The sequence below is a fragment of the Platalea leucorodia genome (genome assembly GCF_965183815.1).
Source record: "Platalea leucorodia genome assembly, chromosome: Z".
NCBI lineage: Eukaryota > Metazoa > Chordata > Aves > Pelecaniformes > Threskiornithidae > Platalea > Platalea leucorodia.
This window is the reverse complement of record NC_138858.1, coordinates 84502436-84521774: the sequence shown is the minus strand read 5'-3', so window position 1 is coordinate 84521774 and position 19339 is coordinate 84502436. Positions and strand designations below refer to the sequence as shown.

Sequence of the window (19339 nt, the reverse complement as noted above, 5' to 3'; positions counted from 1 at the left end):
GTCTTCACGTAATAAGATTGCTTCCCTCCAAAATTTTTAGGAAGGCAAAGTGTACACCATCACAAAGGCTTGATAAAAAAAGTTCCCATATACTCTGAATATTATGTCTGTGTGTATATACATATTGAAAGAACATGGTTATGAATCACATCTCCCCTTACATTTCGGAGCTCTGATGCGGAGCTCCCAGACCTCATCCTGAAGGTCCGTATCGACTATCAATCTGAGTTGACAACAAGAAGCTTCTTCCCCAGGGCACTCCCAACAGCCAGCCGTGCCGACAGCTGCCGCCGCACACGCAGCGCCCGCTCCCCGACGCCGGTCGGCGGGAGCACCGCCTCACACAGCTCCTCCACCACCCGCCGTATTCCCACGCTCAAGATGGCGCCGTCCCACACAGCAGCGGAGAGAGTGGGCAGGGCGCGGGGACGCGGGGAGCTCTCCTGCCACAACCCTAGCACACGCAGGCTAGGGAGGGGCAAGCAGAGGCGGCACACGCCCTCCGAGGCGACCCGGCAGCCGGCCAGCCGTGCTAGCGAGCGAACGCGGCCGGAGCAACCCCCGCCAGCCCCCGCCCGCCTCGGCCACCGCCCCTCGCCCCTGCCCGCGCCTGCGCAGTGTTTCCGGGCAACGGCATGCCACACCGAAAACCCCTCCCGCTTGAGTGGCCGCCGCTCAGCCAATAAGCGAGCGCTCCGCGCTCGGAGGCGGGAAGATTTCCGCCAGCGCCCAATCAAGTGGCGGTAGCGTGACGAGGAGGGTGCGGGTTGGCGGGTGCCGGCGTCGTGCCGCGTTTCCAAGGGGAAGGGAGCGCGGCGGGTCCGTACGGAGGGGCAGGCGGCCTGGTCCGGTGCGGCCCGGCCCGCCGCGGCCTGGCTCGGGGGCGGCGGCAGCATGAGCTTGGCCTTGAGGTCGGTATGAGCCGGGCGGTTCCCCCCTCGCCCCTCTTAGGTCCCCGGAGTGCGGGTGGGGGGCGGCTCTGCCAGGGAGTGGGTGTCGGCCTCCGGGGCCCGCAGGGCCTGGCTCTCCCCGCAGGGGGCCGCGGTATCGCCCGGGGGAGATCTTGGCGGAAAGCGGGGTGAGGGGAGGGGCCGCGGCGGGGCCTGGGAGCTGCCCTGCGGCGTGCCGGTGGAGGTCAGCCGCATATGTCTGATCGCTGCGGGGGGGGTCGTGGGTGGCCGGGGCGGGTCAGGCCCGACAGCCGTCTGTTCGCCGGGGGAGGGTAGGGCCTGTCGGGGCTTGCCCTGCGAGGTTCGCTTCTGGATTGTCTGAAGTAATACACCTTCAAAAAGCCTTTTAATAGGCCTTAAGTTCGACTGTTGGTTTTGTTTTTTTTTTAATTCAGATTCAGTAACTGTTTTATAAAGGGGCCTGGCTTATAAATTGTATACCTGACAAATCCTTGTCTTCGAGCGTACTTAATATGCATATATGGCATATGTGATCCTTAATTTTCAAGTTTTGAGAACTTCGTGCTTCGTATAGTAAAAGTGGTTGTAGCAGAAGTGGCACTGAACTACTTGCATTTAAGTACTGCTTCATCTTTTAAAAGAATTCTTTTATGCTAAGCATTAAATAAACATTTGAGTAGCTAGATCCTTCTTCCAGACGAGTTCCACAGTAATCTGCTTTCAGACTTCTAAATGGATTTCATCATCACAGCTCACAAAATGTGGGCTCTCTGGATCTCAGCTACTCTCCCGGTCCTAATTACGTAGCCAGCTCAGAGATATTTTAGTTCTTCCAAAAGCTGTAGTAATCCAAAGCCTGTGTGAAATCATGCTGTCTCAATTAGTCTGCTAAGGATTTCTCACCCTTTGAGGATATTGTGGTCTGAGGCAGGTCTAGCTTGTGCAGCTTGCGCTTGTCTATATTTGGAATTTTTACTGGTGTAGCTTCAGTGGTTGTTGAAAGCTAAATCCCAGCTGTGTGTTTAATCTTTGGTTTTGATTAAAATTAGCAAATCCTTAACAAAGGAGAAGATAAAGCTGCTCATTTCAGGAGATTTGGAAAATAAATATCCTTGAAAAGCAGTTTTCTGTTTACTCATCAGTAATTTTTATGCATTTTACAGTAGGTGACACAGCACGCATTTTGTCTCTGATGCAAATAAACAAATGAGTGTAATAAGCCTTTTCCTGAGAGCATAACCTAAATTACACAATAATTTCGGTTAGAAAGGACTTAAGCCATCTAGTCCAGCTTTCAGCTTGGAGCAGGTCCAACTCAAAAGTGAAGGAGGTTGCTGAGCACCTTTTGTAGTTGGCTTCCAAAAATTTCTGAGACTCGTCAGTCTTCCAGCACAACTGTTCCAGCACATAAATTCTCGCACTGGGAAAATGTTTCTCCTTAGATCCTGCTGTAGTTTCTCCTCTTGCATTTTGCAGTTGTCGTCTCTTGTCCTTTTGCTGTGCTCCTCTGTGGGAAACCTGTCTCTGTCTTCTGTGTAATAACCCTCTAGATAGTGAAGAGCAGCACTTGGATCCCATCTCCTTAGCCGTGCCCCACCTAGTCCCTCTGCCCTACTCACCCTGGTCTAAACAAACCCAGCTCCTCAGCTTCTCATGCACCATGTGCTGCAGGCATCAGACACAGTAGTCTGCCTTAGACCTTAGCCATTTTCTCTACATCTCTTCTCATACTGAGGTGTCCACAACTGGACACAGTATGTCTGATTTGCCTTCATGATAACAGAATGGAGGGGATTTACCACTGCAGTTAGGCATGCTCCTCGCAGCGTGCTGCTGAGCTTCATGCATGCCCACTTCTTCCAAGAGTGTACCTTGAGTACTGTAACAGCCTTACTTGATGTCACCTGTTACCTCAAATGTACTATTTTTTTCCTTTTTTAAGAGCTCTTGCTCTGAAATGAACATCTTCCAAGCAATTTCTCTGGATACAGCAGTCAATCTCATTCATGTGAATAAAGCACAGTTACAGCAAAATTTGCACTTTACTAGCTTGGTCCAAGGTATCTTTAATCAGTGCCATACTCTTCAGTTTTTTTCAACTGTTGTTCCCAGTATATGAATCATGTGTTTTCTGTCTGTTATCTGAAAATTTAATCTTATTTCTAGACTAGCTAAGGAAAAGAGGGCTGTCTTTGAGCAAGATTTGCTGATTTGGGGGGCTTGTCTCTTTTTGTATATACCAAAAACAGAGCAAAAAATCTTTAGAACACTGTGTATGTGTGATTTAAAGGATTTAAGAAAAATCCATAAATGCCATTTATCTAAGAACTGTTACTGGCAACAAAGCTGATTTGTGGCACCTAACACTCACTTAAGTAGCCAGACAACCCAGTTGTCTGGCCTAGTTAAGCCTCCAGCAAGCTGTCTGTCTCTCAAAATTCTTTCTTCTAAGCTGCAGTTCAGAAATAAAGTGTTCTCACGAGTTGTATCATTTCAACTGCTGATCTAGTTTGTAACCTTAAGTATTCTTTTTTTTAGGTAGGTTTGCTACCCTCTTTTTTGTTGTTGTTATTTATTAACCAAAACACCTGTGCTGATTTTATTTTTTGTGGGGGAGTGGAGGTATCATTCAGCTTTCACAAAAGAATTGTCTATTTCAAGTGCTATTTTAAGCTGGGAAAAGATACTCAGTCTCTTGGGAAGGTAGTGATCTGTGCAGTTATGGTGAGTTTCTTATTGGTGGAAAATGTTATCTACAGTGTTATCTTCCCAGTAGAAATCAATTATACTTAATTTCTTTTTTCTTATATAGGAATGAGCTTACAGTAGACAAAACTAAAAAGAAGAAAAGAAGAGAACTGACTGAGGAACAGAAGCAAGAAATTAAAGATGCCTTTGAGTTGTTTGATACAGACAAAGATAAAGCAATAAATTATCATGAATTAAAGGTAAAAGTTTTTTTCATTTAAGCAATTTTGTGGCAGCTAGTATATATCTGTTTCTTACTGAGTTTTTAAGATGTTGACTGTGTCTTTAAAAAATGATCCATGTTCAGGATATTGGGGGGGGCGAGGGCAGGGAAGTACTGCATTGGTGTAAGAATGAGCTTTTCTTCCCATACTATATACTTGACACTGTAACAGAATTGCTGTAGCATCCTGCAGAACACTGGTCTGAATGCTCCCCAGGGTTTAGCTTGGACAGATGACTAAGTGGGAAAAGCTCTTTAAAAGCTGTTTCGTTCTTTTTAAAGGCACTACATAATCTAAAGCTTGGTGTTGTGAAAATCCACAGGTTTCAGATGCTTGGGTAAAAGATGTAAATCAAATTTGTAAAACTGTTGACTACAAGCCAGAGCTTACCCACTTGCATTTTTCAACAGCGAGCCTATAGATTGTAAGAATGAGGTATGCTATATGCTCTGCTTGTGAGAAGCTCAGTTGTTTCCCTTCCCAATGAAGGCTTCTCCTGTTGATAGCTGTCAGCAAATGGAGGTTAGGATGTCAGTCCTTCCTAGTGAGTCCTCCTGGCTGGAAGTCTCTAGAAGTAGTACATGAAGTTTATTAAAGTCTCTTTAAATCTTTCATTAATTTTTATTCTAATTATACTGCATCAGGAACAAAAAGTGGCTTTGGAGAGGTTAGTGTTTCTGTCACATATTGGGTGAGATTCTATTGGGAAGGAGTACCTAATCCTGCCTGCTGGCTCCACTTTATGGCCCTACCAAGTAACCTGCGGCAGGGTGCTGATGGGGGAAGTCTTATTTTTATTGCTGCTACAGAAATGTCTTAGGTATAGCAATTCTGTTCTCTTTATTACAGAGTTCAGGTATTTTAGCTTTGCTGCAAGCCACAGTGAGTGGGATAGTACTGGGGACTGTTCTGGGACTGTTAATCCAGTTATGGTATACTTTGAATTCCGGACTGTTATGATTACTCACAAAGCTGTTCCTTAGCTGTCTAATTAAATATCATGGTCCTGAAGATAATAACATAGAAGAACAGAAATACATAAAGAAAACAACTATCTCCTTCTCTACAAAATCAGCATGTATCATAGATTTTTGAATGCCTACATCCAATAGGATTGTGGCTTTCCACTTCTGGTTTAGTGTATGTTCATCAGTTTGGAGGGTGTCAAGGTAGTGTGTGCTGAGAAACTGCTATCCCAGTTGAAATGGGAAACTAAACGTGTACTCCTAACCTAGTCGAAAAATAAAAAATAGGTTGGTTTATGTTTTTCACTGGAAAAGCACTAAACTCACTTTTAAGAGGACTTGTAAACCTGTGTACATAGACACACTTAGTATGAATACTGAAGAAGAATAATTTGAAGAATGATTTTCAATTTTGTCTTTGAAAAACGATCAGTACTTGAAATGGTTTCGGAAGTGAAGAAAATAAATCTACTTGTCCTAAGAAGCATTTGGTCCAATCTGTAAGATCCCTAAAAATGCAAAGGCTATTTTTTTCACTGTAACTTGATGTTCTATTTGCTAACAGTAGTTTTAGGTGATTTTTATATCCAAAGCTTTTTTACTTTTATTAGTTTTATTTGTTATTGTTGCTAAACCACTGATACGCACCTTCTCTCTTGGGCAAGAAGGTAATTACTGAAAAGAAAAAGATACTTGTTAAATCCGTATTTTAATCTTCATATGTGGTTGCACTTCCATTTTTATTCCAAAAGGTGGCAATGAGAGCCTTGGGTTTTGATGTGAAAAAAGCTGATGTACTGAAAATACTTAAAGATTATGATCGAGAAGCGACAGGCAAGATCACCTTTGAAGATTTTAATGAAGTTGGTATGTGTTTGATTGTGTACCTTTAGAGAAATTTAGCTTATAGTAGTGACTACAATTTGGAAGCAATACTTTGTGTGCTTTTTCAGTTATATAGTACTATTATGAAATAGAAGTGGGAGATTTCATTTCATATTTTTCTCAATAAAAGTTAATAGTGGAGGAAGATAAGTCTTTGTATTCTGAGTACTCATTTTGATATGTAGAGGTAAATGATAGCCACAGCATAAAAGGAAATAGAGTATACACAGTCCTAATCTTTTTCAAACTTACACAAAGGAATAAGTGCTAACTTAAAATGTGGATATTCTTGTGTTGCTCATGGATTTTGTAAGATTCTCCCTCCTGCTGTGGAAAAAGTATTTGGCATTGAATTTCATGGGAAGGAGTGTATACGCAGACAAACTGTAAACTGAATACAGACTTCATATATAACAAAGATAAGAGAAATTGAAACAGATGTTAAATATTGTGCTTCAAGGATTTTCAGCTGCTGATAAAACCAGTGGAATTTCATTAGGTTGTTTCTTTCATCTGAAGATTGTGTATTGCGCAGTTTGACATACTTTGAGTGTGTAGTGATCTGCAGAATCTTTAAAGCTTAGAGTTTAAGTTTCTTTGAAGACTTTCTAGTTGTTACACATAATTTATACTTCTGCATACAATTTCTGTTTACCAAAAAAATTAGCAGTGTGGGATTTCTCCCTGTATGGCTTTGTATCTCTATTTCATGATTCCAGTCCATGTGTTCAAGGTATTAGATTTCTGTAAATTTTCTGCAAAAAACCCAGTGTAGTACATGTGTATTTGCTCTTGGCTATGAATAACAATCTACTTCATGTGGCAAAACAGTTATTCATTGAAAAGTGGCAAATTTTAATGATATAACAGGTTAGGATTGGACAAAATGTGTTGTTAATAACAGATAATATTTTTGTAGTTGTATTCCAGGTTAGAGCAAATATGAGTCAGAAAAGAACCAAAAATAAAGTCTGTGGGGAAATATACATGATCAGTCCTGATTTAATTAAAAAAAAAAAAAAAAGTGAGAGTATTGATTTAATAGTAATACTAATATTACAATTACATCATTATGCTATAATAGTATATAATGGAATATATTGTAATTACACTATAATTCTCTTCTAATTCCTGATGTTCAGTCCTGTCGTTGTTCATTGTTTCCTGGTTCTGTCCTGACTATCAATATAGGCAGTCAGTAAGTGCTGTGAGAAGCTAGGAGAATTCTTGTAGAAAGCACAGTATATATTTGGAAGGTGATCGAACCTGTCCCAAAACTTGAATTGGTTACGAGTGCTGCTATGATGCAATATGACCTTGACACAGAATTAAATATGGTACCACTTCTAGCAGAAAGATCAGGGAGTTAGAGAAAATAAATTATAGAAGCTTTAATTGTGAGGAGCTGCTGAATATAGCTAAGCAATTCTTAAGCCATCAGTTTTCATAATTTGATGTTATTTATGGTTTTTAAATGTAGCAATGGTCCATCTGAAATGTACAAAGCTACAATTACATTTTGTCTTGTTCTGTACAATCATGTTACCTATAGTATTTAGAGACCTAGTGTTTTATTGTTCTTCAGCTGACATTGCAATTGTCTTTTTGCCACGAAAGGTAGAATTTTTAAAATTATGTAATACTGACATGCAGTGTAGTTGTTTTAAATATTTAAATTTAGTATAAAACTGAGGGATTTATGTAGGCATATAAACTTCATTGCTGTAGTGAGCTTATATGAGCTTGACTCTAATTTTTTCCTGTCAAGTTCACTAAGCCAGAGCAGGCATTCCATCTGCAGACAATAGCAGATGCTAAGTGGTTCTCTATGCACAAATAGGGTTGATGTGTTTTTAATGGCTTGATGAAAGTCATAAATAGCAAGCCCTGTAATACAAGACTAGCAGGTACAAAGATGTGAAGATATTTATGGTTGGTTCCAGAAATGTCTGAAATAATTACTAGAGAAATATTTTATGTGGCAAGTTTGTCTTCTCTGTAACAGAAACTGACAAATGATTGTGATGAAAGGAATAATAAAGATTGACGAATCCTTTCAGAATTAACATCTTGCAGTTCATAGCAGTGTCCTTTTCATAACCTCTGGGCTTAGGTTTTTTTTGGTTTTTTGTTAGAGTGGGTTTGTATCTAAAAAGGTTCCATGTGAATGTTTTTCATTACTTAGTGTTTCATTGTTCTCTCCAAGTCAAAATTCTGTCCTGATCAAAACATAAAAATAGTCACATGTCTTCATCTGTCAGAACTGATGTTTTTTTCTGAAAGGTAAGTTTGGAACAGAGGAGGCATGTATATACTTTTAATTCCTATTGAAAAGTGTGTTGAAAGCATGTCTGTGTCTAAATCGCCGTGTAGCTTTCCACTGCAACAGGTATGTCCCAAAGAGAAACTCAGCTTCGGAAAAGAGAGAGGAGAAAGAGAGGTCAGATAACAGCCAAACAAATATGCATGTTGAATTGTAATATATAAAAATGAAAGAACGGGTGAAATCGGAAGTATATGTTCTTCATATTGCCTCAGTCAGATGAGGTCATTCTGAGTTTACCCTTCAGAATTTTTTAGTCTAACTTCAGTATCCTTCTCACAGTGACAGACTGGATATTGGACAGAGACCCACAAGAAGAAATACTCAAGGCATTCAAATTGTTTGATGATGACGACTCTGGTAAAATAAGTCTGAGAAACCTGCGCCGGGTTGCTAGAGAATTGGGTGAAAATATGTCAGATGAAGAACTACGGGCTATGATTGAAGAATTTGATAAGGATGGAGATGGAGAAAGTATGTGTTAACAAACAAAACCCCATATAGTCTGTTCTTAATTTTCTTCCCTTTTTAAATGTGGCTTTGTTGTGAAAATGTCCTCTTTGGTTTCCTTCTAAATAACTTTCAGCTCAAACTTAATTCAGCTTACAAAAAATGGAAATTGGTTTTTTTGACAGCTACTAGTCCTGGAAACACATCTTGGAGTCTATAAAACAAGTTGATTTCTCAAATTGATTTACCACTAACTCTTACTTAACCAATGTCTGTTAAAAGATTAGTGAAAGTGTAGGTGAAGGTGGAAGTAATTGAACTGGTACATGGGAGATTCCATGTACCTACATTACATTTTTATTTCCTTATAAATCAGTAAAAGGATTAAAGTGCTAAGAGAAACTCTTCTGATCACCTAGTCAATATTTAAGTGGTGATGTGTCACTGTTGTGATTTCAGCATGTTAGTCACATATGGAGTATTAAGCTAATAGGTCATGCTGGGTGTACCCTTACCCTAATAAGTCTATGCAGGATCAGCTTGGATGGGTCTTTAACGTACTTCTGAACTTGAGTGCTGAAGAACGTAGTGTAAAAAATGGCTCTGGGCAGTTCACAAGGTCTGTACAGAGTGGACTGCAAAAGGGATTTATTAGCTAGATAAAGAATGAATTAACAAATCCAGTTTGATATTATGCTTATTAAATCTTCATGAGCAGTGAAACTTAGTTTTTTTTCATTAACTTGAAAACACCCTTACGTTTACACCAGAAGCCTTAATATCTGAATTTCAGGGACCACTCACTTGAGACTGTGTACATAAACACTGCATTTTTAACAGTCATCAAAACCTACTTCTGAGTTTTTCTTTCAGGATGGTGACTCATGTCTGAGATTTCACTAGCAGTTCATCAGCTTTTTCAGTTACAATAGTATTTCTGCTTGTGAGCCACTGCATCTATGGGACTCAAAACTCTCACTGCTAGTGAAAAAAAAAAATTGTGCTGTTGTCAGCCTTGTGACAGACACTCCTCGCATCTATGCTGTTTGAGATAGATGTTATTCCACGCTGGGGAATACAATTACTCAAGTACTGAAACAACCCCTTTTCTTCCAAGAAGAAGAGCAGGTCATTTCAAACATGGTCAGCGGTGTGGAAATGCGAACCTTTTGTTCATTGTAGTGGTGTAAATACAGAGCCATGAGACAAACATAGTGAAAGGTCAGTGATTCAACTGCCAGAAGAGTGTTAATGTTGACACTGTTATTACTGAAGTAAGTGCTGAGAAAAGTGTGTGATTTCTTTTTGGAGCTGTTGTTTTCTGACATCTTCCTATGGTCTGACACCATGGTTCCTTAATAAATCCATACTGCGTAATTCTGTTGTTCCTCCACACTCCCAGCTGTGTCTTACCACCCATTTCTTGCATTGGCAGTATCTCATCCCAGAGGTGAGATGTTTAAGGGAGCTAAGCCAGGAGAAAACTTCATTTAGGTTTTTGTGTTGTTTTCCTTGCTACTTAGATCCCTGAGCTGTCTCACTGCTTGATCAGATTTTCTTGGAGCTGCATCCTGAGAAATAGATTTTGTTTTCTCAGTGTTTCCGATAGGATATTTGAAGTAGGTCAGGATAGTGTAAGCTGCAAATCCTGTTTTCAGGCACTTATCTGCGTGCAGTGACACACAGGATGGCAGCTGTGATTTCTGGTAGACAACAGGGTACCTATTTACTTCCTTTTCAGTAGCTGTATAGCAAACAAGGAATGATGCTTGTTTTCTCACTCCATTAGATTGATTGCTAGTCTAGGTAGATACTTCAATTTTGAGCTTGTTTTGCTCTTAAAATGAAGAGTTGTAAGGACATTGCATTGGTAGCTTTTTACTTTTTTTTTTTTTTTAAGATTAATTTTACTTTTTTTTTTTTTGAAGGTGTAGCTGTAGAGGTGAGTGAGAGTAGAAGTCATCTGCAAGCATGTTTTGTTCTGTGTTGCTCTCCTGAAGCTGCCAGCTGAGGTGTCAGAATCATGGATCAAGGATGGCTGTTTGTCATGTGGCTATTTGGTCACTACAAATTAAATGTAGACCATTAGCTCCTTTCAGGAAGGTTACTGAGTGATAATTATTCTGGGTCAGTGCTACATATTTTAATTCAAATTGATTAGCTAAGAGTGGGTGGCTCAGTTTCCTCTTAGGCATTCATCCATTGATTCTCTTTGTTAGAGCAGTCAGGCACAAGATTGAATATGAAAGATTGACAGCATAATGTTTGTATATGGTGCTGTTTATCTTTCAGGTTCTGTGTGTTTTCTGTTTTTTAAAGAAAACTGATGCTGTTTCTAGCTTTTTAAGATTCATTCTGAAAAAGTAATTAATCCTGTTAATCATTGTTCCATTTAGCTTCAAACATGTGGGTCATGTGCTGTCATCTAATTCTCATTTTCCTGCCAAAAAAAAAAAAAATCTGAAACCATTAGTTGGTAGCATTTTTAATTGATACTTCAAACACAGGAATAATACCACTTGTGGTTTAACACACTGCTTACATTTGAGAGATTGTTTTGCTCATAGTGAAATAAGGTCTGTTGTGGGATACCCAGGCTACTTGAACCCTTGTGTTTCCAGCAAAACCACTGAGCTGTACTGGTACACTGTGCATAAGTTTCTGTAGAAGAAAGTATTTTTGACATATTTCTGTCTCCCTTAAAAATGTAAATAGTCTTGTTTCTGTATTCCTGCTCTTAGGAATGACTTCTGTTGTGGAGTATGACTATTTTTAGAAACTCCATGCTGTCAGTTCTTGCAGTTTTTGTCGTCTTGTATGGATGAATCTGTAGGAAACACGTCCAGTCTTAGGTCTCAGATTTTGTCACAGAATTAGGAAAAAAAAGACTCCACTGAAATAATATGCTCCTTTAACTCTGCAGAGTCTAAATCAACATTCTATTCATATTAGCTGTGACAGTAGTTTGTTCTTCTATGGTGATTTATGTCATGGAATTGAGGGAAGTCTGATGCTAGGAAAGACTGATTGCTTCTGATTTCATTGTGCTTAACTTGTGAACAGATCCTAAATCTGAGGAGGATTAACTGGGATTATCTGGGTTACTGGGAATTGTAACTTCACTTTGCAGTTTGTTTGACTGTTACAAAATTTGTCATAATAATACTGTATTTCCACTTTGCAGCATTGTTTAACAAAGATGTTTTAAACCAGAGAATATTTGGGGGAGGATGTTTGTATTTGTGCTGTTATTGTGCTGTTACTCTGATAAAGCTTTTTAAAGTCATACAGACAACATAGTACTTACGTGTAGTAGAACATGATGTAGCTATATGACAGACTGATATTTCAGAGTATAGGGGCCTCAGCTAGACTAAATCTACTTGTTTCATATTTTTTACATGTGTGGCAACAGGGCAGATTTAGGTTTATTTTTTTATTCTTTAACATAATTTGTTTAATTTTCTTCTGGCTCTAAATTTAGCTCTTACTTTGCAGTGCTTTGTTTAGGAATAGCTTGGGCACATTTGCTGGGACAGATAATTGTCAGGGAGAATTCTTCATATGTGTCTGGTCTTTTCCATACCACTGACTTGTTCTAATCATTCCCCACTACAGTAATTAGTTGCAGAGTGAACATGTTCATTGGTTAACTCTTTTACAGTGGCTCTGTTTTAACATATGAGTAAGGTCAATAGCTCAGGTATAAGTGCAGCAAAATAATTAATGACTGCTAATTAATTTATTATTATGACTTAATTTCTTCAAGTACATTTGTGTAAAATTTCTGTTAATTATAACTGAAGAACGAAGGAAGTTCAGATGGGGAAAAGCTTGTCAAAAATCCATTTTAATTCTAGCTAATTTATGGAATCATTAGTAAATGGTCTTAAAATTCATTTTGTATTTAGCAAGTGTTACAGGTTTGTGAGAGAGGAATAGCATGGTATTTGGACATAAATGTGTGAATCATGATTTTAAGAATAAAACTGAATTTGATCATAATTGAAGCTGCAGTATTGTTGCTTGAATGGCACTTATTTAATAAAATTTATATACCATTTTTAACTTTTTATAAATCTTAACAAATCATAGTAATGAAGTATTGTGGGTTTGCATAGCCATTTTTTTACATACTTTTCTTGGTATTTTTTTCTATCTTGTTTTTACTTTTTAGATTATTTTTACTTTCATAATTAGAAATAATACCTTGTTACATGTAAGCTAGATTCTGGCTTAAGTATTCCACATAATTAAGCTTGCATTCTGACTTTTCCTTTTACATGAAAAAAAAAAAGTGCAAAATCTCTGTTCTAGAAGCAAAAAATCCAAGCTTCTAAAACCTGATTAGTAATGGATCAGACACAACGAATACTAACTGGTAAATTTTAAGTAAAAAGTATAATACAGATATGCATTATTTTCTTTTATGGTTTATGGATGTTTGCTGTTTTTCTAACGATTTTCTCTTTTTCTACAGTCAATCAAGAAGAGTTCATTGCTATTATGACTGGAGATATTTAGCATTAGAAGAAAAAGAAATGAACTCAGCACAAAAGGGAGGAATCATTGGCAGCTTCCATTACCATGTTTTGTACTTCCATTCATTTCTGTAGCTGGAGTGATGCAGAAAATTACTTTCCTCACAGGACCAAAATAAAGACAGGTTATATGCACTGATAGTTCAGTACTTAGTATCATTAAATATTATCACTAGAATAATTGATATATCATTTTAGAACAAGTAAGTAATGCTGCATTTCAGAATGTTTGAGTATTCATTTGTAAAATAGCTTTGTATAAGATTTCTAAATTGTATCATATTATAAGAACCTTTTGAGGTTGACTTTGTGTTAGCATTAGCTGTGGCCTTAGTTTTGATACATAAGGTTTGACAAACTTCCATTTTAATAAAATATTCTTTACTATTGCTACTTGAAAGTCTTATTTTTGTAGTTTAATCTGAACTGGATGATAATGTAAAATCCTTCAGGGAAAAGAATTTTTTTTTCATTTATAGGCTTGTATTTCCACAGTTCTAGATGAATGGTAACATTAAATGAGCAACCATTTGCATCCTCAAAGATGCAGTTTATTAACTCTCTATTACCCCTGTGTGATAGCAAAGGGCAGGTGACTATGCATGATGATAAACTGTGTCAAAAATGTGCTTAAATCATCCAGATGTCAGCCAGCAGCTCTCTCTTCAGTATCTACAGCTCTGTGGAGACAATGACAACTGTTTATGATGAGTAGATGCTCTTTCTGCTATATCTAGTTAGAAGAAAAGCATCACAGGGAATGAACTTTTAAAGTAGTTGAAGAGACTGGATGTATTTCTAGTTTGCCAGGTGTCTTCCAGGAGAGTTCTTGTGGGTTGCTCTTCCAGATTTCCTGCATATCAATTGTAGCTTCTTCTTTTTAAATTTCACTGTCCATATATGTCAAAGAACATAACTAAATCTTGGTTAATCCTCTGTTCATCTTTATTGTCAGAAAAGCAGCTGCTTTTTAACTGTCAGTAATCCTGGGATCATGAATAGGTTTGCCCTGCACAAACAGTCAGAGCTTGGAATTTACTGAAGACAGAAGTTAAGGTCATCAGAGTTAATAGATTCTTCCTGTTATTTTTTGAGTGTGTATTGTGATGTTCTTATTTGTGAATACTGTGTCGCGCTCTATTAAGCCATCAATACCAGTCCATTCATACAGGAGGTTACAGCAATTCAAAATGACTAGCAGTGGCTCCATATAACTGATGAAGTAATATTATGAACAGACACCTCATGTAGAACCCCGGTGGGGTATGTGGCCATCAGCTGGGATTTCTGTTCTGGATCACCCTCATTCAGAGAGATGTCTTTTGAGCAGCCTTTGCTAGGAAAGGATGCTCCTCCTGTTGAGATTTCCCCCCCCCCAAAATTAATTATGAAAATATAATGGGGAAAAATGGTAGGGATAAAACTAATATGAAATTTGTGGGAGTGATTGGTATTTGCCAGGAATTTGCAGTTGTCTTAATGCTTAGTTAATGTCTACGTCTTAAAGTTTGAGTAAAACTCCTCTGTGCTATATCAGAGGTGGATTTTATAAGCAAGTTCTTGCTCAAAAAGTAAACAGCATGAAATATTTGCAGGATGAAGATAGGTGTTTATGGGGAAAAATTTTTCTATATGTAGTATGGAAATACTTTATTTCTTTTATATTAATTTCAGTATAATAGTTGGGAAAGGAGAAAAATAAGAGTTGAAGGATTCTGCCATGCAAGAGGGAGTCTTGCTTGGGAATAAATACAGCAAAACAAGACAAGTAAAATCCTTTAAAATAACAAAAAAGCCACATAAAATGTAAAACTTATTTTAAAAAAACCTACCACTAAAAAAAAAACCAAAAAAACCCCACCACAAAAACCAATCCAGCTCTTAACCAGTATTTTCCAATCTTAGCGGATTTGTTTGGGAGGTGAATATTTAGGGGAAAAGATTCTGTGTTTGGGACTGAGGCTATGAACTGCTCTTAAGTATTTTCTAGGACAGGGTATTGTCCACTTCAGTAGATTATGGCTTTGCTTTTAAGTTCTTATGTAAACTATTTCAGGGACATTTTTATTTTCTGCAGACAGTGAAAGTGATAGAGAACTTAAAAGATCCCTTAGCAGTCATCAAAAAAAAACATTTTCCCCAAGAATTGTACCCTTATTCTGAATGTGCCACTTTGCTAATACTCTGCCATGGCTGTTGAGTGACTGGCTTTTACGGGGATGTTACCGTTGTGTTCCTCTGTAGATGGCAATTATGTCTTGATAGGTGTTGCTTTTTGTTTGTAGCTCTTCCAGCAAGATGCACTTGTCTCTTCTGGATTGAGGCCTTATTTCTAGCTTTTGCAATGTACTTTAAAAACCGTACTTTATTCTTGCAGATGTGGCAGCACTTGTTATGGGCTAAATAACAATAGTGCAACACTCCATAAGCACAAGCCAGTGAACTGGAGAGGTCTTGTAAGTTGCTCAAACTGTGGGAGTGGCACAGAAGAAAAGAAAAAGAAACAATCAGCATAGTATTTAGTGATATTGTCTCAATATTTGGCTTTTCTTTTTCTCTGCATTTAATTTTTTGGGAGATTTTTACATTCCAAAACCATACTTGTTTTGTGCTGCTGAATGGTGAGCTTTTTGCTGTTTTTGTGTACTGGGGGTGTTGCAATTTCTGTTGTCTTTTCCTGATATTCACCGACTGACAGTAATTGTGATAGGTTGGAGTCCACAACTTGGTAAGATCCAAGCTCTGAACTTGCAACTGTCTGCTTGGCTCCAGCATTGACACATACATTCAACTCTGTGTTTTGTGGGGCTCACACCTATCCTGGGAGTTTTTGGTAGTTAGCTTGGTGCGTCATAGTATACAGATGCCCAGTTTTTGTCTTTTCATTCTTTGATATCGGAGGAGGAAGAGAGTCATTTGGTGGCACATTTAAATCTTGTCTGTTGTAGAACAGTATCAAGGTTCAACAGTCATCATAACATATTACAAAGCTGTGCTGTGAGTGTGTGCCTTATTTCTAGACTTGCAAAGGTGGGTTAATGCTAAAGCAGCAGGGTCTCACCTGGAGTACCTGGGACAAATGCTTCTCTGTCGCCTCTGTTGTGGAGCAAAGTGATGTCTGGTAGAAGTCCAAAAATGGCAGCTAAGGGAATGTCATAATCCATTGGACTGAAGTCCAGTGGAGCCTCTCTTTAAGAGCTTACAGTAACAACAATTTAACTGTGCCAACTAGTCCATCATTTCCCCAGTTAATCCCATGCGACTTTGAGGAAATTGAGAACCTCCAAGTGAATAAAAATACTATGTCGGAGTGCAGTGTATACCCAGTGTTACTCTGCTGATTTATTTTAGAACAGTCTTTTCAATACTAAGTTTGCCACGTAAAACACTTTTGGTTTGTGTTTACTCATGGAAAAGTTTCCATGGCACAGTTAAGTCATCAAAAGTCAGAAAATGCCAATGTTAAGGTTACATATGTCTCATCATGTGGAGGCTCTGCCCAAGTTCAGAAACGCCTCCGTAGTGCCCTGGTGATGTGGCCGTTTTCACCACAAGCAGCAAAGCCTTGCTTAACCGTGCCCTTGGAGCTCAGTGAAGAGGAAAAGGAAAACCACGCCAACTTGGCTGGCAATGGAGCAGAGGCCAAAGAGGTAGTTTACGAAGGGAGGGATGAGCAGAGAGGCACTGGGAAGAAACCCAGCTGCATCTTCACTTCTTGAACTGTGGCTGCAGCTCAGGAAGATGCTTAACTTGAGACTGGCGTTGTAGGAGGTTATGTGTGGTGGTTACGGCATGAAGCTGAGTGTGGAGAATTCCTTCAACTTCTACAAGTTTTTCAGGCTGTGTGGAGTTCTGGAATGTCACAGCTTACTAAACTCTGTTGGCAGAGGTTTTTATCACAAATGACACAAGAACAGAGGATAAGAACAGTTGCATTAAATCCAGTTGCCCCGTAGGTTGCTTGTAGTTGCTCATAACAGCTCACATAGTTGGAGTTTTTTGTTGACTCGCATCTGATAGATGCACTGCTCGCATAAGCAACCCTTTACTTGTTTTTGTCAAACTGGGTTCTACTATTCAGCAGATAACGGCTGTGACTGCAACTTGCCTTGCTGCACACAAAACCACATGTGATGCGACAGCTGCATTTTTGTTTGACTTTTCCATTAGGTCAAGAGTTTGTAGAAGATAGTGGCTCGCACTAGCCAAACTTTTGCAGAAGTCGTTTTCTGTAGTGCTCTTGCAGAGGGATAATTGCCACTGAAGTAAGTCCGTAGGGATGCTGAGAATGTTTTCATCCTTGAGTAACAAAAGAAAAATGATTCTACAGAGCGGAAAAAGAGGTCAGTGTTTTGAGTGCTTCTACCTTCCCTAAGGTACACCGGGGGAAAATGTGGACAAATCCATTCAGTCCCACTAAGATGTCACACACATTACCAGAAAATCAGTAGAAACATCATAAACATGTAGAGAATCTGCGAGTAGCTTACTTTTATCGTAGTGCAAATGGTTCATCTACTGTAAAACTGTTGCTAAGCATACTGAACATGTTGGCAATTACCAGCAGTCAGAAGTGATAGGTCTCAGAATATATAAGTGGGAACTTTCCATGTGTAGGTCTTTTTGAAATGATGTATGAATGTTTAGCCAGTGGAGCTTGTATTCGCCACTTTTTAGCTTTTACTATTTTGAAAACTACTTCACTTACAAAGGAATACTTAAAATAATTCCAAAGGAATAAATAAATAAATTTAAAGGAATAATTCCTTTAAAATGATCCTCTTAAAGGAATAAAGAATGGGCTTAGCAGGAAAGGGCTGCTTTACTAAGAGAGATCCATTTAGAGCTAGTTAGCTAGACAATACTTTATAAATAAGATTGCCTAGAATGTTTTGCAGAAATGCTTGTTATAACATCTGGATAAACTTTTTTTTATTGCAGAGCTTAATTATGAATGCATTATTTTAATTATAATTTCATAAAATGAACTTCTAAAAGGGCCTTTTTGGTTTTGGGTGTTTTGTTTGGGGTTTTTTTTGGTTTTGGTTTTTTTTTTTTTTTTTTTTGGTGAGGAAGTGACCTTGAAGTTTGACTCACAGTAAAGCCTGCTTTATTGGTGTAAATAGAATTTGGACAATTTGTGTGGGCAGAAACTTGCAGTAATCCAAGTTCTTGCTTGAAAGGCTTTCCCAGGTGTTGGAAGGAGCCCTTCCCAGCCCTCTCCTGGAGGCAGGTTACAACAAGGCAACTGTTCCAACTGTAAATGGAAATGTAGGATAAGAAAGAAATGTCTTAGAAAACAGCTACCCATTGAAAAATAAGCTGTGCAAGCTCATATAATAAATAGATCTATTTTAATCCAGTCGTGATGAGGGGGAAAAAAACCCAACCACCTAGTGCTCTCTTGTTTAGTGAAAGGTAGAGCTGCGCTAATACAGGTCAAAACTACGCAGTAATGTGCTGTACCAAGGAACACAAAAAGGAAAGTAGTAAAATATCTGTATGATATTTGTGATTGCTGTATATATATAAAAAACAGTCACAGGTAAACAAGCCAAGTAAAATCAAATGAGTAAAAAAATGCTGGTAATACAGGTCATGAAACAGACCTTTAAAAAGGCATTAAAAAAAGGCAAAAATATCTGAAGGCTTAAAGAATATGGTTTGTGACCCCCCCCCCCCCCCGCCCCCGAGTTCCTCATTGCTGAGGAATAATCATAGAATTGTAGAATCGTTAAGGTTGGAAAAGACCCTTAAGATCATCAAGTCCAACTGTTAACCTATCATTGCCAAGTCCACCACTAAACCATGCCCTCGAGCACCACTTCTACCCTTCTTTTAAATACCTCCAGGGATGGGCACTCAACGTGGGCAGCCTGTTCCAGTGCCTGACCACCCTTTTGGTGAAGAAGTTTTTCCTAATATCCAGCCTAAACTTCCCCTGGCGCAGCTTGAGGCTGTTTCCTCTCGTCCTATCCCTTGTTACTAAGGAGAAGAGACCAACCCCCACCTCGCTACAGCCTCCTTTCAGGTAGTTGTAGGGAGCAATAAGGTCTCCCCTCAGCCTCCTTTTCTCCAGGCTAAACAACCCCAGCTCCCTCAGCCTCTCATAAGGCTTGTGCTCCAGACCCTTCACCAAATCCTGCTCAAGATTTTGCACTTTGAAGGATGCATTAAACAAGTCAGTTCTTCAGTCCCCATTGGAAGTTAGGTAATTCCCTGGTACTTTTAAAAGAGCAAAACATAACTCCCACTATCCTACCTGAGACTTATTCAGCTAATAAAACAGGTA

The 19339-nt window shown here is 38.9% G+C and overlaps 1 protein-coding gene across 1 annotated transcript; it reads left to right on the top strand.

Moving 5' to 3' along the window:
- Nucleotides 1-785: 785 nt before the first annotated feature.
- On the top strand, nucleotides 786-18690 carry CETN3 (centrin 3). Its single transcript, XM_082337154.1, has 5 exons — nucleotides 786-911; nucleotides 3724-3859; nucleotides 5601-5715; nucleotides 8339-8530; nucleotides 12987-18690. Exons 1-5 carry the CDS (start codon nucleotides 895-897, stop codon nucleotides 13028-13030), a joined length of 504 nt encoding a protein of 167 aa, XP_082193280.1. The 5' UTR covers nucleotides 786-894; the 3' UTR covers nucleotides 13031-18690.
- The last annotated feature ends 649 nt before the right edge of the window (nucleotides 18691-19339 follow it).